The 24,934-nt window shown below is 39.3% G+C and overlaps 2 protein-coding genes and 1 long non-coding RNA gene across 8 annotated transcripts in view; 2 read left to right on the forward strand and 1 right to left on the reverse strand.

The window, feature by feature from the left end:
* Positions 1–18,126, reverse strand: LOC116614675. 2 transcript variants are annotated; one of them, XM_032375910.2, is made up of 12 exons: positions 18,025–18,126; positions 16,964–17,259; positions 16,632–16,752; positions 14,004–14,138; positions 13,260–13,359; positions 12,243–12,334; positions 11,936–12,145; positions 11,430–11,617; positions 7,669–10,506; positions 6,521–6,889; positions 5,534–5,861; positions 1–5,189 (listed from the first exon to the last, which is right to left on the reverse strand). In XM_032375910.2, exons 3-12 carry the CDS (start codon positions 16,721–16,723, stop codon positions 1,379–1,381), a joined length of 8,163 nt encoding a protein of 2,720 aa, XP_032231801.2. In that variant the 5' UTR covers positions 16,724–16,752; positions 16,964–17,259; positions 18,025–18,126; the 3' UTR covers positions 1–1,378. The 2 variants fall into 2 exon arrangements, with proteins under 2 accessions (XP_032231801.2, XP_048585604.1); XM_048729647.1 differs by lacking the exon at positions 18,025–18,126 and adding an exon at positions 15,010–15,061 and having other exon boundaries at positions 16,964–16,979.
* On the forward strand, positions 12,389–12,763 carry LOC125568119. The gene is made up of 3 exons (XR_007312110.1): positions 12,389–12,450; positions 12,524–12,581; positions 12,655–12,763. It is a non-coding gene; the product is annotated as an uncharacterized LOC125568119 (long non-coding RNA).
* LOC5507337 (oxysterol-binding protein-related protein 8) overlaps positions 17,542–24,934 on the forward strand; it is a 19,311-nt gene continuing 11,918 nt past the window's right edge. Inside the window, exons 1-5 of one of the 5 annotated variants that reach the window (XM_048729648.1) lie at positions 17,542–17,709; positions 17,866–17,911; positions 21,672–21,758; positions 24,119–24,201; positions 24,833–24,913. In XM_048729648.1, the coding sequence (XP_048585605.1) occupies positions 17,608–17,709; positions 17,866–17,911; positions 21,672–21,758; positions 24,119–24,201; positions 24,833–24,913 (399 nt within the window). In that variant the 5' untranslated portion in view covers positions 17,542–17,607. Of the gene's footprint in view, positions 17,710–17,865; positions 17,912–18,312; positions 18,497–19,314; positions 19,605–21,671; positions 21,759–24,118; positions 24,202–24,832; positions 24,914–24,934 lie in introns of those variants that run through there. The other 4 variants (XM_048729649.1, XM_048729652.1, XM_048729651.1 and 1 more) reach the window with 4 other exon arrangements.

Genomic DNA, 24,934 nt, shown 5'->3' on the forward strand with positions numbered 1-24,934 from the left:
TCAAGAGTAAACGCAGCTTTAATCAAAACACTTCTCTCTTCATAACATTTTGTTCTAACTACCATTGGCCAACTATGAGTTGTCATTGAAAAAAAGCTTTGGCACAATTGGCCCTTTATACGCGGCGAAAACTTGGGAAACATCCACCATTCAAAAACGTGATTGACCAATATTTATTTTTTAAAATTTTTCCCCCGTTTGGGTAGATATGTAGCATGGAATTTCATAACGTCTTCATTAACTATATGTCCAAAACGTAACAATAAAAGTAATACTGATCAAGCATTATCACATTTCAAACCCATCGACCAAATTCAGAATAGCTGACTTTAAATCTGTCATATCATAATAATGTATGGTCTACGTGTTTTTTCGCATTGGCGTCCTTTTTCCCCGGCAACGATTTCACGTCCGTTGTTTCATGTGGTGATACCAACATTGGCAGTCCATAGCGTGGGGTAATGTCAGGTCGTGCGAGAAACCCTGTTGCCATCAAGGGTACGCCCTCGACAGGCACAGTGTACACGTGGACAGAGCCCCGTTGAAGGTAGCAGCACTACAGCACGGCTATCAGATTGTAAACTCATCCGGGTAAGATAATACGGGCGATAGCCGGATCTTTACTGCATATTGTATAGTTCTCCAAATTATGTATCGGTAATATTATCTGATTGACTATTACATGTCTAAATGTGCTGAACATACATCAATACATTTTCCTTTGAGGCAGTGGACGCTCATGAACGGATTTTGAATTTACTTAGTAATGTTTCAGCACTAATAAGTATTTCCCTATCCCCAATAGAACAATAAATCTATTGGGAAATTGCGTAGTGATTGTCTCCGATTGAGGCTAAGTCTAAACGTCGTATTAGCCATGAAGATGAATTATTTACAAGCCATAATTCATTATTCCAGCTTATTTTATTTCGATAATTCATCATTCATGTCATCATATATGACATCAATAATTCATAATTCTTAATTCTGATTTTTTAATCGGATTTATTCTTATAATTTATTCTTTGGATAAACTTTATAATTCATTATTCCTTTAGTTTTGAAACCAATAATTCATTATTCCCAATCATTTTACAGCCATAATTCATAATTCATCTTCCGCCCCCGAAAATGCATGCAAATGAAGATGAAACAATCGACTCGATTCGTTTGCATTGAATACGGCTCATGGATAATACGACGTTGAACTTAGCGTTAGTCCTTTTTGGTCAAGCAACCAAAGTCCACCAGGAACTTCCCCATATTGACTGTCCTTTTTAAACAGTGATCGCATCAGAACAAACCCATTTTGGTAGCGTAACCAAAGTCCACCAGCAACTCCCTTATATCGACCAGTCCTTTTTCAATTGTGATCGCCTCAGATGTATCCCTTCTTGGTGGCGTAACCAAAGTCAATCAAGAACTCTCCTATATTGACCGGTCCTCCTTCAACTCCGTGATCTTCAAGCTCTACTCCAATGGCATCATCCCTTCGCTCGATCACCTTCAAAATCAGCTGGCGATTCTCAATCTGTTGAATCCACTCGCTCGCTGCTTCGCCCCAGTCCAATCCAGGAAGGTAGCACGGCAGAGCCTGGGGAGGAAGCTGAAGAAACTGCGAAGGCGGCTCCATCACTCGGTCCAGCATTAAAGTTTCAGAGTTTCCATAGTCGATGTACTGTACCGTGATGCTAAAACTGCTGTCGCAATGTAAGACCTTAGCACGGTACCAAGTATCGTCAAAGCTGAACTTGGCTAGACAGAAATCCCCTTGAGCAGGGGGACCAGGTAGACCTGTTGGTTTACCATCACAGTAGCTTGCGATCTCAGCCATCAGAGTCGCTAACGCAGGGAGGGTCTCTGTTTGCTGAACCCAGATTTCACTAGGATTCCTGACTTCACACACTGTAACTTCAAAGCTTGACTGCTGAGGGAAGACGACAACCGGTTTTAGTTGGATGTTGGGTAGAAGGTCCACACATTCTTTGTTTATGTGTGCCCCCGGGCTAGAGTTGTTGTCTTCAAAGAGCTCGACACACAATCCGGATTCTCCTGATGATACGACACGTGCAAGAAGTTGCTGGTTTAGAGCCCTTACTTGAAGGTGGTTTGTTATCTTTTCATCAAGAATTTCTCCTGGATTAAGCCCGGTCAATGTGCAAGAGAGCGCCTGTCTTGGTAGATTCAGGAACATATCAGGAATCCTTCTCAGACATTGGGGTGCTGACACACCTTGGTTCCCAAAGTCAACGAATGTCACTTGCCGCTGACTGTCAGGTAGCACTTGGTCAACAACAGCCCTGTACCAGCACCCATCTTCGCTGAATAACGCACAACACATCTCGCCCACGTTAGGATGGTATACCTCGTGGTCCACGTTCCCACAGTGTGTGTTGAGGTCATCGGACATCTTAAGCAGGCCTCGAACATTCTCAACAGTGATGATCTGTAAAGACAATACCCCCGATGAGTTGATGTCAGATACCAAGACCGAGAAGAACTCCTGTGAAGGCAGAGAAACTTGGGGAACGGCACTGATGAGAACAGGTCTGTATGGCACAGGGACGGCAACTTGAGTTGGCGCTTGAGGCTGTGTAACATGCACGGGTACTTGGTTTCTTGAGGGGAAATCCCTTGGGGCCAAGTCCCCTGAGGGGAGTCTACTTAGTACTAGGTTTTCAGTCGGGATATCCAAAGGTACTTGTGTCTTCAAAGTTTTGCCCATGGAGAGCTGACCTGTATTTGGTATGTTGTCAAGGCTTGAGTGGGATGATGAGTTGTTAAGCTTGAGTGGTAAGTGGGCATCACTATCAATCACCTGAACAATCTGCCTTTTAGCGTAGTTGCTCCGTAGTAGCTCGCTCACAGAACCTCTTCCTTCCACTACAACGTCTATTACCAGATGGTCCTTCTCTTTGCGGGCGATACTTGCGTTAAGAACACAGTATAGTGGGATGCTTGATCTGAAGTGCTGGACTGTGTCCTGCGTCCACCCACACTGCTCTTGCTCATCCATATCAGATAAGGCACACTTCAGAGCACTAAAGCGAAGAGACAAGAAGTTCTGTTCTAGAGGCCTAAGGCGAGAGACATCTATGATCTCGGTGTTGCCGTAATCAGGATAATAGATTTGAATTCCACCATCACAACTCTCGATGTAGCCACGGTACCATTTGTTGTTCAATGTAAACTGAGCCGCGCATATCATTCCCGGTACAGCATAGAATGGGGGATACTGTGTACTGGTGTAATGAAATTCCATGTTTCTTGTCAATTCGGCGAGACTCCGTGCCATTTCCAAATCAGCTATTTGGATGGAGAAATCAGATGGGGTATTCATGTCTGTTACAATGAGTTGGAAGGTTTCTCCGACTGCTGGGAGGTTAGCAGACGCAATGGCTTGTTCTTTAGGCGACGTTTCACACATGGCTTGAATGCCAGATATGAGCGGGGGCATAACCTGTTGGTCTTGAGATGGTCGAATAAACGGCTTGTTGGCAGCGATGGAGACAGGAGCTGATTTTGCTATTTCCGGTGTAATGACAGTTGCCTGAAATTTAGTGTGGGGGTTTTCTACAGTGTTGTACACTTGAACCTCGCTTGAAGCATGTTGAGTAGCATCTACCGCTTCGTGACGATTAGTTGGTCTCTGCAGTCCTTCTCCACCAAGGTGCTGTTCTTGTGGTTTGATTTCGGGGTGACGATTGGGAGTTTCATTGGTAGCCTGTTTGGGCACATCTGCCCCTTGCTGATGTTGTGCTCCTGAAGACACACCTTCCTTCCCATATCCCGCAGAGGAAAAGGAACCTTTCAGAACCTCATGGTTTTTACTACTACCTCTCTTAGAAATCTTCTCTCTTGGTGACTTGATATCGTCGCCTCTCGATATTAGTTTGCCACTAGTGATGTCACCCGCAAGTCCTCCCTTTATAAGTAGGTTTGACACATTGTCTCCCTCCGTGCTGACGCAAACGATAAGACCATCTTCTTTCTTTGAAACAAGCTTCATCTTTAGAACCTTCTCCAATGGGATCGCAGATTTTAAGAGCGAGACTGCTTCCTCACTCCAGCCATCTGAGCCTACCGGTGATATGTACGCAAGCGAACACTTCAGAGCACAGTATGGCAGGGCTGAGAACCTGTCGTCAATCGGGCGGAGTTGAGAAATAGGCACATCAGCAGTATTCCCAAAGTCCACAAAGTAAACACGGGCAGTGCAATTGGGTGTTACAGACTCGACAAAACCTCTGAACCAGTCAGTACTCGACCCGAATGGCGCCACGCACATACTGAACTCGCAGGGTTGATAAGATGGGTACCCAACGCTATTGTAATGATTGTTAAGGTCGGCCGATAGCACGTCTAGCTGTTTAAGTAACTCTACCCCAGTCTGAATGTAGAAACACGCTGGGCTGATGATCTCAGTTACTATCGCATCAAATTCTTCTTTTGGGGGAGGTAAAACTGCAGAATCCACGGCAGTCCTCTGGATGTCAAACTTGGGATCCTTTGGTTTTGTAGGAGCTTCACGCCCTTTCTTGAAAAACCCAACAAGTCCTGCCTCTTGAAGCGTTCTGCCTACTTGCTCTTTATCAACATAGAGATCGACAACCAAGAATTCTGGATTTTTGTACAAAATCTTTATGTCAAGCTGGCTATTCAATGGTACTTTGTCTTTGAAGACTTTTACCGCCTCGTCCGACCAGGAAGCATCATCAAGAGGACGCACATGGGCTAATGAACAGCGATAGGCGTAGTGAGGAAGATGTGAGAACTGTTCCTTTAACGGCTGCAAACTTGTCAATGGAAGTGTCTCACGGTTGCCAAAATCCACGTAGAAAATACCGGCTGTCCTATCTGGATTACGGGTCTCGACAATGGCACGATACCATTCTCCACTCTCGCTGTACTTTGCTGCACACACTGTTTTCACCTCTGGGGTAAACTCGACGTGATTTGTTGACTTGTAGTGTTTATCCATGTCGGACGACAACGCTACCAGCTTCTGTGCACTTTGCAGGTCTGCTAGTTGGATGTAGAACTCGCCCGGGTTCATTATCTCTGTTACTAGTCCAGTAAAATGCTTTTTGAGATGCGGTAGCCTTGCTGATGTGATAGCAGTCGGTCGAGTCTTAGTGTCAGGAGACTTTGTAGTGGATTGGCTGCTCCGAGATGTATTACTCAAGAATCTGCAAAACATTGCAAAGGACCAAAATGACAGCATTAGTCTTTATCTTACAGTACTTTTTATTTCAATTGGATTAAGCCATAAATTGTCATGTTCATGGGATGTCGCCATTTTTTGTCACCTTTCCCCGCCCACTTGACAAGTTGTCAACACGTGCATAAACATGTTACTATTCATTGTTCATAGACCAGGATAACCTTAATGACTTTGTCACTATAAATTAAACTTACCTCAAATTTATTCCCGTTTTTCAAGTGATTTATTGTTTTCAATCATAACTGATAATCTTGAATAAATGAATGAGCACGCCAAAACTCCAAAAAATCGAAAATCTCCTAAGCATACCTGCGTCTATATGCGTCCACGCCTCCCGTTAGAGTACACTTGGCGACATTTTGCTCAACCAATAGCAGTGAAACAGGGCTAAATCGCTGAGATGTGGAGTCGATCACTTCCAGAAACACGATCACCTTCCCTTTCTTGATGACATTTGCATTAACAGGACAAGACAATGGTAGCTTGGCTTTGAAGAGTTCGATGGCTTTGCTAGACCAGTCAGTGCCCTCGTTCCAAGTCAGGTATGGTAAAGAGGCCTTGACAGCACAATACCGTAACGTGGTGAACTGCTCAGCAAGGGGCTGTAGAGCCGGTAAGCCAACCATCTCCGTGTTACCTATGACCAAGTTGAAAGTATAGCATTTAACAAATTGGATGTCAGGTCTACATAGAAGAACCTAATGTTGGTGATTACATTTACAATATTTTTGTTGCCTATGGTGTTTTTCCTGTTCGCTGGCTCTGTGGGGCTGTTTACATGATACCGGATCGAGTTTCGTTCCGGGTTGACTTTGAGTTTCGTTACACGTTTACATGGCGAAATGCCTGACGGCATTCTTGGATATTTGGAGATCAATACGCGTTCGCTACTCGTTCCAGGCAGCTCGACCGGCAATCTCGCCCCGGATTGAGCTTTCGATCCGCGTTTACAAGATACCGCGAGTAAATGTGAGTAAATTCTCGCACCAGAACGAAATTTCGATACGGAGCGAGAACCGGTGCAACTTCGATCCGGAACGACTTCAGTTTTGTCGCGGAAACATGTAAACAAGGATTTACAAAATACAGGTGTACAGGAGGGGGACTGAAAAAAAAAAAACGGTGTGAGTTCACCCCGGATCAAAAGTCGATCCGGCGTCATGTAAACACACCCTGTGCATTTGGTGTGTGTTGTAGATTGCGATTTACAAACTTATGTAAGGAGCCCTGCTTGCACTATTCCTGTCATTTCTGTCTTTAGTTATTCTACAGATAAGCCCTATCACGGTCACCTACCATAATCAACGAAGAAAACCTTTGCAGCTCTTCCAGGCATGACGTTTTCAACGATGCATCTCGACCAGGTGCCTTTAGTTGACGCAGCACAAAGCTCATCAACATGCGGCTGCCAGTGGGTGGATGGAGGAGCCGTGTTGTAATGCGCGTTCATCTTTGTAGTGAGGTCATGCAGGTCTTGCTGGGTCTTGTGGTCACAGACATGCACGTAGAAATGGGAGGGCGAGATGACCTCCGTGGTGATGACTTTGACAAGGGAACCTTCAACAGGAATGCCAGGCGTGGATAAGGCATTCATGTTGGCAGCAACCACACTTGAGACTTGCTGTTTTTTAAAGGGCACATCTTTGGTGTACTGATCAGCCAGTCCTATAGTAAAATAGTTGGAGTTAAGGGAATAATAAATCTAAAGGTATACTTGCACCATCAGGAGTTGGGACTTTTTGCATGATCAATCAGGAAATTGATAGGGTTATTCATTTATAGCTTTTGCTTTTTTTCCTTTGATATGTTTTGACGTTCTACATGATGTAGAGGTACTAAAAGAGCTCAATTTCCCACAGAAGCACCATCGCTTGTTGAAGAGGTTCTAGCAGTATCTACGTATACAAACTGCACATGACAGAATCGTCATGTGTGGTAGCTTGTTTCATATCGCACTAAGGGTAGGGCTGGGATTATCCAACTGGTGCACTATCCATTAGCCGCAAGAAAACAAGTTGCAATTAGTGTTATGTTTAAGGAGGCTCGTTAGTAATTCTTTATAGCATTTTTTTTCATTTTTTACTGGTTATAAAATTGACGTCTAGTAGTCTCAAATCTCATCCGATTTCATTGATGTTTTCGGATGATAATATTTAATGGGCTACTGTTTTATTTCATTTATAACAGGTAACATTGCGTTATCCTTCAATTTTTTTTAGAGAAGGCAGATACACTGACTGGTCTGTTCATATGTTAAATAACTTTTAATCGGTTACCGATAAATAAAATAAAACAGTAGCACATCAAATACGGATGATTAAATATTATCCTCTCAAAACATGAATGAAATTGAGACTATTAGACGTCAAGTTTGTAACGAGTAAATTGGAAAAAAAAATGCTATAAAGAATTACTAACAAACGACCTTAAATAATTTGACCTACCTTCGCTGATAAGCACCTTAGCCACAGCACCAGATTCCTCACCATCACCTAAGAGGTCCACAATATGGCTGCCATAAACATCAGTGATTTCTCGGCAAAGGAATTTTTTGTTCAAGACAAGCTCAACAAATCTGTTCTTGGCTTCTGGAGACCACTTATTTGAAGTCTTTGGCTTCCGCACAAATGCTAGTTTACACTTCATAATCAGGGGAGACATGCTGAGGAACTTTGCTGGCATGTCGCGGATACAGTCATTCTTAACCACGTATGTCATTCCTTTGTCCACGAGGTACACATTATATCCAGCACTCGGCAACCCAGTGGCTTTTGCGCGATGCCAGGAATTATTCACAAATGCAGCACACGGCTGATCAGGTACCAGCTTCAGGTCAGGTTGATTTGGAGTGGTGTTGCAGTGGTTTCCGAGCTCCTTTTCCAAGTTCTCCAAGTCTGCATCCAATTTCGGATCCATTTTTTTGGCGAAGAACTTCCATGGGCTTGAAGCATGCATGATCAAGACCTCAAATGCAGGGTTTAGAGCTAGCCACGAGTCAGCACTTGTAGATGTAAGGGGTGAGCGTGTTTCACGGACATCTCGAGGCATGTGGTGGTCATGAGTGCTACTTTCTTGATTCACTTTGCGATTATGGGTGGCGGCCATTGCCTGCTCTTCTACGTTACTTTGTTGACTATGGTCATCTGCCGGCTGCTGTCTTAGATAGTACTCAATTGCTGATTCGCCCTCTAATGGGATATCCAAAGCAAGTGATTCGCTGAGCTCTTCTCTGGGTTGAGGTGATGCTTCTAGGAGTTGTGCTGAAGCCTGTGTTGGTGGTAGAGTCAAGACTTTTTCTGTGTTTGTTGTCAGAGTGAACTCTTCTGTGGCTCCATCCTTCTGTGTCTTATTTGTGGTTCCATCCTTCTCCGGGACAGCCTTGACAGCAAAACTCTCATCACAGAAGAATTCGCTCAGCTTAGCCAGTCCATCAATGTTAAAGATTTCAAGTCTGGTCATCACACCAGTCTGTGATCTTACTTCAGCTTCACGCCTTTTGCCAACAATCAAGGTTTTAAAGGTGCTGATCGCCTCTGCTGTCCACTCCCTAGCCGTAAGCTTTGGATCTTTGAAATCCAAAGAACATTTCAAGGCTTGGATAGGGATATGTGCTAAGTCCTCTGTGATCCGACGCAGCCTGTTTGCCTCAATATCCTCACTGTTTCCAAAGTCCACATATAACACCCTAAACAATCCGTTGTTGCCGATATAGATTACCTTGGCTCTGTACCAACTGTTGTCCTCAGTAAACTGTGCAATGCAAAGTTCGCCTGCTGATGGGACATAGTTGTCATAAGGGGAACCTTGATACTGCTGTAGAGCGAAGAACAGCTGTTGTACTCGCTTTGTTGCCTCTTCTTCGCACACTTGAACATAAAACAGTGTAGGTGACTCCACTTCTGTTGCGATTATTCCAAACGGCCCATTTGGAGTGCCTTCATAGGGAGTATCCTTAGCATAGAAGCGCTTGTAAGGTTTAGGTCTTGGTAGCTGATCTATATTTTCAGCAGGTCCTCTTTGCTGAAGATTAGCTGGACTACATCTTTGGGGCACGCTGACAGGTGATTTGGGGGGTGTTTGCAATACCTGTGATGGTGACTTCATAGGCTGCAGCACAGTACCTTCAAGGTCATAGTGGCTTGATGCCAAAGGTGACTTGGAGTGTACACCCGTAGAAGAGTAACTTGTCATAGGAGGACTGGCTGCCTTAGTTCCATGAGATGGGCTCACAGAAAATTGATGCGGAGAAACTCTTTGTGACAGTAAAGGGCTTCCAGTTATTGCTTTCTGCTGTTGAGTCGAAGGGACTTGAGGCTGAGACAAACAAGTACTTTCCCGTACTTGTGGGCTTGACATTCTATGTTCTTCAAAATTATCTTCAGAAAAAGGAGTATCTGATGATGGGCTTGTCAGCATATTTGGTGCAGTATTTGGACTTGGGATCAAAGCCCTTGGTATTTCTTCTTTTACCCTAGATACTGGACTATTGCCACCAAAACTCTTGACAGGACTATGGCGATCTTCTGTAGGCACATCATGGACTAGTGACACTGGCTCCTCAACTATCTGGCTTGGGCTAGCATTCTTTAAATGCTCCCGTGGAACAGTGGAGGTAGGAGTAGTGTGTGCTAGAGGGCTACTAACTGGACTTCTATTACTACACAGAGCGTGATCAGGACTTCTGCTTCCTTCTTCCCTTTCCACTGGAGCTGTAGGGGTGGTAACTGGGCTGATAGCATTTTGACTATTGAGAGAGCCTTGCACAGGTGATTGTGCATCGGTAATGGAAGGTAACCCTGGCTTGTCTTCATCTGGAGGAACAGGGATACCAAGAAGATCTGCAAACTTGTCAATGTTACTTATTTCCATTTCATCCCAGTTAACAGCACCATTGTAGCTACCTGGAGTTTGGATTTCAGATGACCAGGGTTTCTGATCCGATTGACTGTCAGAAGTTCGTGGTGAGCTTTCCTGGAAACCATTAACCAAAATTGGTGCACTGGGAGTGGAAGCACCTGAGGTGTCGCTTTGGCAGAGCTGGTCATTCCCCTTTGTACTAATGGTGCTGTCTATGTGGCCATTGTGTTGACTAACATTCTGGGTACTGGTTTCAGTGCTGTGTGCCTCTGGAGTATAGGTGGTAGATATTTTCCAGGTACATGTGGTCTTGTGCTGGGGCCAGTGTTGTTGCTGGCACTTGCGACTACAGTAAGGGATTTTGCATGCTGTGCATTTTTTGCCACCAAGCTTGCCACAGTTTGTGCAAGGCATTTTATTCTCAGCTGAAACGAAAATCACCACATCATTAATTGAAACATAGCTACAACCCTATGTTCATACTTTTAAGAAACAAATCACAGTTTTTGAAATTGCATGTGAATGACAGATGATTATATGAGATGGCATTGTGACTGGGACCTCTTTCATGGTCCCACTAAAGACTTAAATCAAAATACTATTAAATCTTTGAGGCTTTCCTTATCTCAATAATAACGTATTATATGCTGCAATTTGGTTTTTACTGCATAAATTTTAATGAAGGAGTATATACATATTCACTGTATTAACTTAAAATCGACAGGAAAAAAATGCTGGCTGCCAGTCTCAACAAGCCACCTTCTCTGGAGATTTCACCATCTCTATCCAGACAGAAAATATATTGTTATTGTTTGGGTATTCACAAGGAAAATGAAACCTTCAGCAACCTAAACCACCTCCAAACCCATAATGGCCTGCTCCTTAAAATCTTTTAAATCCTGCGCTAGTCATTAAAAGACATGAACAACGCAGACGCTGCATTTGGGCTTCCTGGTAATTTATTAACAAATTAAGGTAGAGTGTTAAGTATGAGTACATAAAGTATATACTTTTCCAGAAATATCTCCCTATTCGCGTAATAAGGTAACTTATTTACAATTACCAAGTTTTTGTGCAAGGGGGGGGGAGGGTGGGAATCGAAATCTACGCTGCGCTCTGGTGCTTGTAGCAAGTGGTGTGACAAAGCCCGCAGTCCAGTAAATAGCACCACAAGAAATACCTCGGTTTCCAAATTCCCACTCCTCCATTCCGGGTGCTTACAATGAGCCATTCATCAAACACGAGTATAATTACAGTACAATAACATTATGATAGCTAGAATTAAACCTATATTAACCATGTTGCTTAATATAAACCTTTTAGAATGCTGAAGAAGTGTTTACTGTACCTGGTTTTTCAACTTCAGGCTGTGCTTTGGTTTGTGGTGCTACCTGTTGGTCTGCTTTTCCTGGAACCTGGAATTGCGGCAAGGGTGCTACCTGTTGGTCTGCTTGACCAAATGCTTGTGCAGCTTTCTCACCTTCAGCTGTAATTCTGTCAAGTTCCTCAACAGTGAGTTTCCGTAATGTTGGTTGGCTAAATATACAAACACAGACATGAGCACTATTTTTATGGTGGTGTTTATGGCAACCCACTGTCACAACAGGGTTTGTTCACAAATCATTTTAAAAAAAGGAAACGAAATCCCTGATTTAAATAGGAAAGAAATGACAAATGTAAATATATAGTAGAAACTCTTGAAGACCAGAGAGAAAAAGCTGTCATATAGAGTTTGCATGAGGCTCAAAAGTTTAATTGACAATTTGAAAACTGGGCTTTGTGTAGGTTTTAAAATTAACTAGTTTTCTTTAATCTTTTCCCAATGTCATGAGCACAATCAAAACTTGCAAATACCTAGGCAACTCCCATTCTTCGCTAGTTGCCTCCCCTGCAACATCACTATGTCCTATCAGGGGGATGTTATCAGGAAAGATCCTGTCAAGTCCATCACTCTTTCTCTTTTTACTCAGTTGCACCCGGAGTCTCAGGCCTTGTCCTAGATCAAAGCCATCAAACTTGCGAATTGCATGCTCTGCCTCACGATAAGAAGAGAAACCAACAAACCTATAAAAATAAGCAGTTTTCATAAGAGATAAATGTTGAGTTTTGATTGCGTGCTCGGCACAAATAAAACACAACTGACATCCACAGTTTTCATTACCCAAATGTGGTCTGCTGATCTGCTTCCCGGGGTCGCACCACGCGACAGTACACAACTTCTCCTATCTTATCAAACAGTCCTCTAAGGCCCTCCTAGAAATGAAGGTAAAGCAGGTTTATCAGTCAGGAGAATGTATTCATCTGTTTACAGACTACCTCAATGGTAATACAGAAGATAAGATGATAACAGGGATGGTGGCATACATAAGGTAAAGAAAGGTAGACTGTTCGATTAAAGGCAAATAACACTTTTAACCTCATTAAAAATATATCTGTTTACAGACTACCTCAATGGTAATACAGAAGATAAGATGATAACAGGGATGGTGGCATACATAAGGTAAAGAAAGGTAGACTGTTCGATTAAAGGCAAATAACACTTTTAACCTCATTAAAAATATATCTGTTTACAGACTACCTCAATGGTAATACAGAAGATAAGATGATAACAGGGATGGTGGCATACATAAGGTAAAGAAAGGTAGACTGTTCGATTAAAGGCAAATAACACTTTTAACCTCATTAAAAATATATCTGTTTACAGACTACCTCAATGGTTATACAGAAGATAAGATGATAACAGGGATGGTGGCATACATAAGGTAAAGAAAGGTAGACTGTTCGATTAAAGGCAAATAACACTTTTAACCTCATTAAAAATATATCTGTTTACAGACTACCTCAATGGTAATACAGAAGATAAGATGATAACAGGGATGGTGGCATACATAAGGTAAAGAAAGTTAGACTGTTCGATTAAAGGCAAATAACACTTTTAACCTCATTAAAAATATATCTGTTTACAGACTACCTCAATGGTAATACAGAAGATAAGATGATAACAGGGATGATGGCATACATAAGGTAAAGAAAGGTAGACAACAAATAACACTTTTAACCTCATTAAAAAAATATCTGTGGCATATAAAAAATCATAAATCATAATAAAGGCATGGTAAATTGATGCCCCTTGAAGGAAGATAAATACTCAATATGCAATATTGATGCACGCACGCACTTGTGTCATGGATGTTGGTATCCCATTAATAAACAGGCGGACATCACCATCTTCACTCCTGCACTGTGGTTGGTCTTCTAAAGAAGTTAAATTTCCTTTTCTATATAGAATGTTGAAGCAGTTGGTAAGTAAATAAGGTATAAATCAACACAAGGTTGAAAAGGTATGTTAAATGCCTCTGTGAAACAGAGTAGTTTAGGTAATTAAATAAACATTGTATTAGTCACAGGGAATCTTACATGTAAGGACATTTATGCAGGAATAAAGGTGTTCATTTGCTAAGCTGTAAAGAATGTGAAAAAATGTTTGTGCTTAACAGGAATCTGAAGAGCCTAGGTCACAATTGTGCAATTAAACAGCCACAGAATCAGACTGTAATATAATACTGTATAATAATGTAATATGATACTTATAATACTTATTTATTCTCTTCAGCAGTAGACTGAGAAGCAGACTTAATAATAAATGGGTCTTGGGAAGTTTTATTTCTAATAAACTTTGAAACTTAAACAGTATTAAAGTAAAAAAAACCCAGGCCTTTAAAAGGCTTTGCTTCAGAAGGTTTCACTTTTCAAGTTAGAGGCTAAGGTAAGCTCAGGAATTTCGTAGAAAGAGAGTAAAAAACCTGGCCTCCTACATTCATCAAGCACATTTACATTTGTTTAAACATTAACAAAATAAAGTGAGAGATTTCTAATCTAACTCGGTACTGAGTACAAGTTACTCTTATGCATCCTGCCATACCTTGGGATATGCTTTTTAAGCTCTGCTATGGTTGGCACAGCATAAGCGTTAAAAGCTGCATTTGTATAATCCTCAGCCATGGGATTCCAATTAGCAAGAGCATCCTCATCATTGGCTTCCAGCTGTTCTGCTGGACTAAAATAAAAATAACATTTGATCTAAAAACTGTTTGAATGGAAGGTGGAGTACAACCCTGAATAACCTTAATATCAATGTGGGCATTTTTTGGTGAGAAAGTGTAGTGCATGCATGTAGTTTGAGAGTACTACACAGTCAACGTGGGTAGTTTTCCATTGTTATGAAAACTTTGTTGATGCTGAGTTGCAGATAATTAAAGGAGGAGCGTCATGCCTTCAAGCCCTCTGAAACAAATAGCTCGGATCGATCTCTTAGAAGGGGGAAAAATGCTGCTGATAAATCTTCAAAATTATCTCTGTTTTACTGCCCATCCGAAAGCTAAATCCAAATTTCTGTTACAAACAATGTTTTTTCTTATTAGCTAGCGTTATATTTTCAAAGATTATCGTTTTCTGATTAAAAAATCATTGAGATGAAATTTGGAGTCCTTCGTCAGGTTTAGCAAGCGAGCGGAGGTCCAGCGATCACTATTGAAGTCAAATCAGGCATAAATTTGGATCGAAACAAGTACTCAGTATCTTTAGGGTAATCGAATATTCAATGCTGACAAGAATAATATCATTGGTAAGACTTTTAGTACAAGGTTTATTTATTGCATATGTAAACACAACTTGATGTATATATACATCATTCTCTCCGTTCGAGTATTGCTTTTTCTCTCTCTCTCTTATCTCCTCTTTATCTCGGATATTTTTGCTACTGGTGGTCTCTGCTTATTCCTAGTCACAGTCAAAGTCATCACCTTGGAAGAATAACCGGCAAATAGAATATTTTGTTAGTAGAGGGAAGTGTAATTTATCTGTTCAGCCACTCAAAGCTCCAAAGCGTAACTCTGGAATTGACAACGAAATAAACATCAAATACGAACCACAACATTGCCTTAGAGTCTTTGATATGGTCTCCAGGGACCTCTCCAAGTGCTGAAAACATAAAGACGCTTATTTCATCAAGAAATAAGATATTTTTCAGGGGGTTTGAGTCAAAACAAACAGTACGATTAACTAGCGCGATTCTCTTGCAATCTTTGTTACATGATACTCTTGTATAATGGACATCTCTGATTGGCTATTTTGAAAAATAGTATGCAGGGTTCCCCACTTGCGAGTTACTGTGACGCTCCTCCTTTGAAAAGTGTAAGGATTGACAAAAAACACAAGAGGCAAATTAAGTCTTAATCTCTTAGCATTTTAATCTGCGAGCAAGTGACAGCTACAGTAACATCTGTTTAACCCTTCTCTTACATTGTGCATTCTTAGCAAGCTAGGCCCAGTAACATCTGTTTAACCCTTCTCTTACATTGTGCATTCTTAGGCCAAGCTGTGCAACACTGATTTAGCACAAAGTTTACCTATTATTTATATTTCTTTTCATTTTTGGGTCTTCACAAGGGTATTATGGTAGGAAATGGTGAATAACATTTGCATGATATCAGAAATGAAATTACAAGCAAACATGCTGGTTTAGGGGAGGGGACGGGGGCGGAAGAGGAGGGGCAGAAAGGTGTGGGGGTTTAAGAGTAAACTTGCCCGTAGGTAGGGATTTTGATGTTCGTGTTTATCCCGAGAGAGAGGTTTATTGAATTAATCTTTTCCGAGGGTAGAGATCTATTAGTTTGGTGCACACTACAGATGCCTGATTACTTCTTCACTTTATTGGCTATTGACTGTTATATAGTTTATGTTATCTCTATATTTCTCCTGCCCTATGCCCTTGACAAGGGATATTTGATCACAATAACATAGCCCAGGGTAATAATAGTCCACAAAATTTGGCTCCAAAATTTGGCCCAAGGGTCGGGAAATGGAATGAAAAAAACACAAAAATTTTAATTCTCCACTCCTTGCCGCACCTCCCCCAAACATTGATAGGTGATTTAATGCGGCCAATGAGGCCTAACAAAAGCTGGTAATATGGGGAGGTGTTTGGGTTTACAGTATTGCGGTATTAGCCTTTTTGGTAAAATATTGTGGTAAAAAAACATGTGGTGATGCAGTATTTGAAATTACTACGAGATATGAGATTTTGCTTTTCAAATGGCCGTATTGCGGTAAAAAAAAAATATTGCTGTGTTGCAGTATTAATTACTCCTGCGGTAAACGGAATTTGCCTATTGTACGTGATGATCTAGCGGGATACCTGGGAAATGTCAGGGTGTTGGGCATGCTATTCAAAACCTCATCCTTCTGTGTGGTATGCTGTTTATGTGGTATTGTGGTAGTTAGATCTCCCTAACGTCCCACCTTAATAGAGTATAATAAATGATACTAGGCTTCACAGGATTTCAGGGGTTTCGGCTTATGGTCTCATTCGACACCAAGTCAAATAAATAAATAAATAAATAAATAAATAAATAAATAAAGCAGTACCCTCACAATGCACTCACATGAAGCAAGTAAACATATAAAATGAATAAAACAAAGTTAGAATTTATTGCGCCCAGCCATGTGGTTGATATTTTTTAAGTGCAATGCACATGTGGTATTGACTTACTTTCCGTTAAAAGCCCCAACTGGCGGAGGGATGGTGCCGTTGCTATTACTGGGAGTCGACGACTGGCCGATAGTAGCTGGGTTTAGCTCCATGCTACACACTTCAACAAGCGATGGTGCTTCTGTGAGAAATTGAGCCCTTCAGCTTATTCCCACATCGTGCAGTAGGTCAACACATATCATGCGAAAATTAGCCAAAACTAGCAAACGATCAACCATATCAACCCCACAGAATTAAAGATGATAGCAGAGCCGACATGCTGTGGCATTTTTTTTAAATCAAAACGTGAGAGGAATGTGTGCATTTTCAGCAAAATCTTTGTTACAACTCACCTTAGGTACTGTCGTCGGCCATGTTGTTTGACAAGCATTGACCATGTGCGCACTTCCTAGGCTACGCGCGGTTAGATATACACAGCAAGTCCGCCACCTGTCTCGGCTCGCGCAAGGCCTTTCCATCCCCTGTTCAGTGCGTATCAAGAGGGGAGGGGGATGCGAGTTACGTGAGGTACCACCTCCCCTTTTACCCCGCCCCCTACTTACAATACGGTTTACTCAATACATCGTTGATATTAGGTGTGCAATCCGATTTTTCCAACTTGCAGAGGGAGATAAATCTCCGATGTCGTCTGTGGGGGCAAGGAGAGGTTGCTAAAAACAAATGCCATCATTGTCGCTGCCAGATAAAAAGATTGAAAACGAATTATAGACATACCACCCTTCCCCCAAAGGGTGGGATTCGTAATTCTGATGGTTTTAAATATACTTATTTACAATATAAGCATAAAAATATTTTTGAGTAACATCTTTAAAGTATCAATTAAAGCGATTTTGCTTATTTCAAATTGATTCAAATGTACATCACAACTTCGGGGCAACGTTCGATTCGGTTTGATTGAAGTGATTACCATACTGCGTGTATCCAAGCGAGGCGCTTAGCAACTTGCTTCAAGCTTGTGCTCGCATCAACTGCTGAAATGGCCGAAAACGTACGCATTGAACCAGAAGTGGATACTATTCTCAGTCCTACCATAACTATGACAGATCCATTTCCAAGTTGCAACGTAGATTCTGATGAGGTATTTGCGCAAATAATACGATGTTTTGACATTTTCAGCAGCAAAATAATAGATGCAAAGGGCGACCTCTAGTAAAACCTGTGTAGAATCGCAGTATGTATATCTTAAGGTTTTTTTTATATCAAACTGTATAATTTTTCACTTCTTGTATTTCAGTTTTCTTCAGACGATGAACGGGACGAGGATTTAGTAGAAAACGCAGGTAAAGAACAAACTAAGAGAGCAAAATGGCCTCATGTTTGTTTAGAATTCTTCTAAGTTTTCGCTCGACGTTGCGCAGCGTCGGATCTCATTCTTCCACAAGATTGTCATTACCTGGCTTATAGATCCCGAGTGGTTCTATCGAGGAAAACCTCACGTCAAAGAAATCTGATGATCCAGATCGAAAGAGATCACCTGATCGGTTCGTGTATGATTGACATTCGCTTGTCGGAAGTATCGAAAATCTACTTTCTCTTCATGCTTAAATATCATTGCCAAATAAAGAACAAATAATAACTACTATTCAAATTTTTTTTTATTATTCAAGAAAACTTATCTTTAGTTGATTTTATTCTTACCATAACAAGGGAAGGGTAGCTACAATGGCCATCGATAATTCCTCGTTTAGCATTCGGCCTCTACTCGTTTAATACTCGTATGCATGGACGGCCATTTTGTACCTTGTCACGGAGTGGAAGAATAGGGAGGTGTTTGTGGGCTTATTCTGGGGTATTTAGAAATTTCTGTTGCAAATGGACGACTGATAGAAATGAGTATTCGTCGGACTGATGAAAGAGGTATTAATGTGAGCATTTTATGGGTTCAAATCCTTTTTTTGTATTCCGATCGCTTTGTATAACGCCATATTCTAAAGGTCAACACCAACGTATAGCGATGGCTGGGAATCGATTTTAGCTCATGAATGATGAAAATTAGACAAAAAAAAAGAAAGGAAATGATTTATAAGATCCCTGTAGGCAATCTAATAATTATTTCTTTGAAATCCATTGTGGTTTTTATATTTGGGAAGATCAGAATACGCATCGCTCTGTGTGGTGAATTTATTGTTTCCGGTCCGAGTTATTTTGATCGAGACAAAGTTTCTTCCAAATATTGCTTTTATTTTAGCATTGAAATTGGTCAAAATATGCTTCTCAACTTGAAGGAATTTTTAAAGGTAACTGATCTTTCAGCCAACCATCCAATTTAGTAATAGTTATTTAATTCGGATATAAACTCTAAAAAAATATTAAAGTAAGGCATAGGAACATGCAAGTTGTTTAGCAACTTGAGTTCGGCATAAAATAATTTTTTTTCTTGTCCAAACAAATTCAATAATTATTCGGGTTAGTAAAACAAACAAATCCAGTTATAGCGAATCAACACTTTCTCTTCGAACCAGAAATTTGTCTGTCCTTGTCTTGTTTTGTCAAATATTGATAATGTCTCCTATTATTGCCATTGAGGTCATGGTTGAAAATCATATCGTATCTTCAGCTGTGTTTATCAAGAACTTTTGACGCGATTTGCAATTCAACGCGAATTCTTATGTTATTATTGCTCACCGGCTATGGATAACCGCATATTTATAAACCAATAATCCATAATAAATTATTTCTCTTGAGTTTGCGTTACCAGCGTATTGCGACACAGCGTTTCGTCAGTCGAGACATGCATTTCGCTCGGAGTGCTATATCTCCCGTCTATGCTACACACGATCTCACCGGCCAAAACGGATTTTTTTAGATTTCATCTTTGAATATCTCCAGAAATTAATCCAAGTTTTTCTTGTGCAAGAGTGCTTTGTATTCTGCATTTTTATATCTCAACGATGGCTGAAAACGACATTGTAGAAGAAACGAAATGGTTGTCCAAGAAAAGAACAAAGAAATTCGGCCGATCTTTCAGTTTAGGTGAGAAGTTCTGTTTTGTTGGGTAATATACACAATTATCTGCAACTTTTGCACTTGTAGAATAATGCTTTACCTACTTGTTTGGAACGCATTATATTGTACAGAAATTCTTCAAAAATTTCCATATTTTTTTACTTCCGTCAAAATACCTTCAGGCCTCATTATACTGTATGACGTCTCGAAGAAATACCATTTCGCAGTTATTAGAGGAATGCAATTTTTTGATATTATGCAAGCTTCTGTGAATTAAAAAATACAGTAGCTACTAGTAAATTGGTTACATGGTATTGAATTGTGACTTGTGCCATGTCATTCATAAGAGAGAAAAAGAGAGTGAAGAGAAAAAAAACAGGAAGTATGGAATTGATTTTTAGCTTGAAGTGGTATCAGGTCAGTTCTATTATTTTGATAATTATTTTTAACCAAGTTTTATGGCTACCAGTAGTACCTGCTCTAATCCAAATGTATTCATATTTTTGTATGGGAATTTCAATGTCTAATTTTCCAAATAAAACAAGCCTTCAAGCCTAAAACACACCTTCTAGTGTTAAATCTTGCATTCATATTCCATTCTCAAAGACATAAACATTTTGCTTTACTAGAGCTTTCACTAAAATGAGGTTTTTGGTCCCTTTCATGATGTTATTAAATTGTAATGAGATAGATGTGTATTATCTTGGCACATCTTCTATACCTGGGCTGTAAAGTATATGTATTTCTATTGAATTTTCAAATGAATTTTTCCAAAATTTGAGAACTCAAACCAAACATGTGTTCTTCCCTACATGAAAAATATATTTTTATTCAGAAATGTAGGAGCCTTCATATTTCATATTGAGTAATGTCATTCATAGAGCTATTTCAGCATTTAATTCCATCATTCCTCAATTTCATATGTTAAAAAAAAAACTGAAAAAAATTAACTCATATATGCCTTTTTATAGATCCTTCATTGTTAAAAAAATTTAAGGGACTAAAGGTGTTACTCTAAAATACTGTATAATGTGAAAAATTGATTGAACTGAAGGTTAAGAATATATTGAATAAAAGCATCAAGTTGAAAAACATAATTATCTTATTATCATAAGAGGTTTGCTAGAGTTGCCAAAATTCCTTTCATATTAAATCGATTCCTTTGGTCAAATGATGAAGGCCTAGAGACTCATCAGTTGTTCCATTAAGGACTAAAAAGTAAATTTTTGGCCCAAGTAATTTAGAAAGGATGTGATATCAATACCTAGGGGTTAAGATCTTATGCTGCTCTAAAGCCCAGGTCTAATTGTGCATGTGAAAGTAAATTGATTTGGTCTGTGACTCTTGAAAAGCTTTGTTTATGTGTTATGTTTTTGAGCCTGGTATTTTTTATCTTGGGTCAAAATCTACTAGTGATTAGAAATGTATACATAATTCTTTATGCTATTGGTTAGAATTTGTTAAATTCAGGATCCATCCAGGATCCGTAAATGTTTGAGATTTACAATCAGGTGATGAAGTTGACATGCAAACGTTTCTTATTCAATCTCAATGCTTTATTGAAAATTGCATTCTATGATGGAACAAGCACCAAGTTTATTAGTTTATTGAGAAGTATTTTCACACTGTATAGACACCACAATGCCCCTAGTCGCTTTATTCAAAATTGAATTCAGCATCAGAGCAAGCTTCAGATTTGATTTTATCAAAGCATTTTACATATTGCTGTAATAAGTAAACTTTGTTGGCCACTGTAGGCTATAATAATGAAGCTATAATAATGTAACCATATATGGCAATAGTGTAATAGCCAAGCAAGAATGTATCCCCAGAGCGGGGGATTTGGTGGCCATTGGACTTCCATTTTGATAAATTGCTGGCGCATGTTTTTGTATTATCCACTCCTTTTCATGTTCATTATTTCATTAGTTCACCCTGTTTTTAAGAGCCTGGATCCAAAAGTGCTGAGTGGCCCAAAAATTATTTGAAAGTAATAACAATCTCTAAACTTTTAAGGGGCTTGATATGATATCTGTAAGTAGTTTATTTCCATAGATAGTTTATTTCTAATTATTTGCTTTTCTTTTATTGTAGCGGATACAAGTCTGCTTGCCAACTTTTCCCGCAATCGCAGCAATGATGGAACAGAAGATGCGGATACTACCCCTAGCTCTAAATCAGGTAATAAGCACAAGATTGCCAGAGGGTGCAAAAACATCAATTTTCAATGGCTACAAGAAGTCCGTAAATGCTATTCTCAAATAATCAGTAGCAGATCTAGTGGCAGGGTTTAAACCCCTTATTTAAGTCTGCTTAGGGAAAGTGTTATATGAGAGAAATCCCTTGTGTCTATAATAATTTTTATATTATTATATTTTGTGTATGATACTCCAATCTCTAACCTGATGAGAAAAATCTTTAATATAATGTTAATTTGGAGTTTTCTTGCAAATAAACAGTTGTATTTTTTATAATATATTCAACAATTGATTTGGAATTTGTTTGATTGAGTGGAAGGCTTGAAGAGGGTATACGCCTCTTGTTGTGTTCCTTTTTTCCAACTTCCCCTAGATTTTTACATTTGGGGATTCAGATGAACAAGATGCATTATAGTTTATTATTGTATTTTATTATTTTTTGTTTTGAATTAAAATGACACCAAAACATTATCTAACTACTATCCAACAAAACAAAACAAAACAAATTACATTCTACTAATTAGAGAACAAACAAAGCAAGAAAGCACCAATAATTATCAAACTTGACCAAGTCTTGAAAATTCAGAATTTTACGGGACTGAATTATTCTTTTGTATTCCATTACATGGCAACTGCTGGTGACCCCAAATTGAGATGTAAAGCAAGGTTGTGATAAAAAATACTGTCAATAAATTAATTGTTCAAAGATCATGACTAACAGATTTGATTTTCTTTTCACAACTTGGTCAGAAATTGGGAAAAATATAGCACAAGAATACATTTGGAAAGTAAATCTGTGATAACATTTTGTTCCTACTTTTACAACTAATTAACCTTGATTTTTATGATACCGTATATACCTTCCAGTTGATATAGCAGTTCACAAAATAACAGAGCATATAAGTTATAAGTTAGTGATTGCTATTCATAGATATTGCCCAAAATGATAGTTAGCTCCTTGGAAGTTGGGATTTTTTTTTTGTCGTAATTGCAATGCCAAACCACAGCTCATCTAGATAACAAAAATTCATTATTTACATTCGGGCTTTTCATTAGCTTTACTATCCATATTAGGTTATACACCGTCAATTTGAAATCCATAGATATTTTATTATCTCCTTTTCCAGCTAAAGTGTAATTTTGTATTTGATTTTTCTTTTTTTTTTCTCCTGTGAAATCTATAATGATCAAATTTAAGATACATGAAAAAGATCATCCTGGTTGCTTGTGGAGTAGGCACAGGATTGTATCAAACTTTGTTCTTGCAATAATTTCTGGAGGGACAACGATCAATTCAAGTTACAATGTCCAAGAAAATACAAAAAGGCCAACTGACAGAAGGTAAAATTCACAGCTCTATTTTTAGAAGGAGACATGGACAAACTAAGAAAAACCTCTGGTATGGTTTATAGGTCATCACAGAAGAATAAAACACAATTATACTAAAATGGTCTGTGAATTTTGTACAGTAGCTACTGTAACTTAATAGATGAATAGTGTGGAATGTATTTATAAACAAATTAGATTTTTACCGTAAGTTCATTTTTGAATTTGTCCAATAATAGTCTTTTATATTTTTAATGTATGCATGTGGTTGATATGTAGACTTCCCCTTTTGGTTATCAGATCTTTAGAATTCATTTAAATTGTCAGTTTGTGTTTGGTGTGACTCCATGAAAATCACACTGGCTTTCAATAATTTCTTGAGCACATCAAAATTTGATGTTTTTTTAGGAAAACACAGCGCCTGCTGATGAAAAAGAAATGCTTATTTATTTAAGTAGTAACTTTAAGAATCCGAAGCTAGGCACACAAATTGTAAGTTATCAGTTTACTTCCTTTGAAAGGAAGGTGGTCCAGAGTGACAGCTGTAACTTATTTTTAACTTCATAAGCATAATTTTTGTTTGTTTTGCTAACCGATTTTTATCTGAATTAGACCTAAATTAATATTTTTCCAAGTCTGTTCAAGCTTTCCCTCCAAAATAATTGTACTCATTAAAAACTTAAGGCAGCAGAACTTAGAAATGTGACTGACTCACATTAGTTTTACATCACCTGTAGAAGTCAGCTTTAAAATCAGAGTACTAAAGGTAAGATTTTGTGAGATCAGGTCAACCTAGTAAAGCCTACTATGTTAAGGTGATTCTAGTAGATATAGTATTATTATAGATATGGCATTTTGGCTGAGCTTATTATAGTTCTTGCTTGTAATAGTGTAAATTGAAAGTTTCTTGGTTAAAATCTGCATGGCAGAGACCACTTGGCGGTCCTTTAGACGTAAAAAAGCAAGATTATGATATTTGTTTAATTATGTCATCATCATATTTGAATTTCTTTGCAGTTAAAGATGATAGTGAGATAAAAGACGAGTCTTATTTAATGAAGAACCAACTTTCTTCTGGTAAAATGGACAAAAAGGATAAGGTAAAATTATGGCAGTTAATGTGCTAAATCAAGCAGAGGAAGCCTTAGCAAATGTGTTTTTTTGAAGGGTGGGTGGGTGGGGGTGGTGAAAGTTGACAACACTAAAGATGGGGTGCAAAGGGAGGCTTCCCCTGGAAATAAGAAAGATATCAGACATCAAATCCATCAATGCTATTGTTCTAACACTCCTCACAGCCAAAAAGCCTTTAGCCTTGCCTGTATGATAAATTTCTAGTGTGGATTGCATCTACTGTAAACAATTTTTTTTGCTGTATATTTTTTTTTCTGATTTTTTCCAATTATAGTCTGCAGGGGCGGATCCAGAAGTTTAAAAAATGGGGGGGACTGAAGCAAAACTTTTAAGAAAAGGGGCAAACTTATTGTTCTTCTGTATATTTCCTTATATTTCTTGTTATTTTTAAGCCAAATGTTTGAAAATAGGGGGGGGGGGGCTCAGCTCCCCCTAGATCCGCCCCTGGTCTGCAATAATGGACTGTTGTTGTGCAGTTAATTTGTAACAGACCTTGAGCCCATCTACTGCAGGTACCCCTCATCATGAGATGAAAGCAACTAAGAAACATAAAACTAAAATATGCTGTTATAAGTATTATGCTTTGTTTATCTTTTCTAGATGTTAGATAAAAATTTGGATAAGAAGTTATCAGACAGGTCACCTGCTTTGGCCAGAAAACAAAACAAGGAGTCACTAAAGGTGAGTCATATATCCTAGAAA

Source organism: Nematostella vectensis, chromosome 6 (genome assembly GCF_932526225.1).
Source record: "Nematostella vectensis chromosome 6, jaNemVect1.1, whole genome shotgun sequence".
NCBI lineage: Eukaryota > Metazoa > Cnidaria > Anthozoa > Actiniaria > Edwardsiidae > Nematostella > Nematostella vectensis.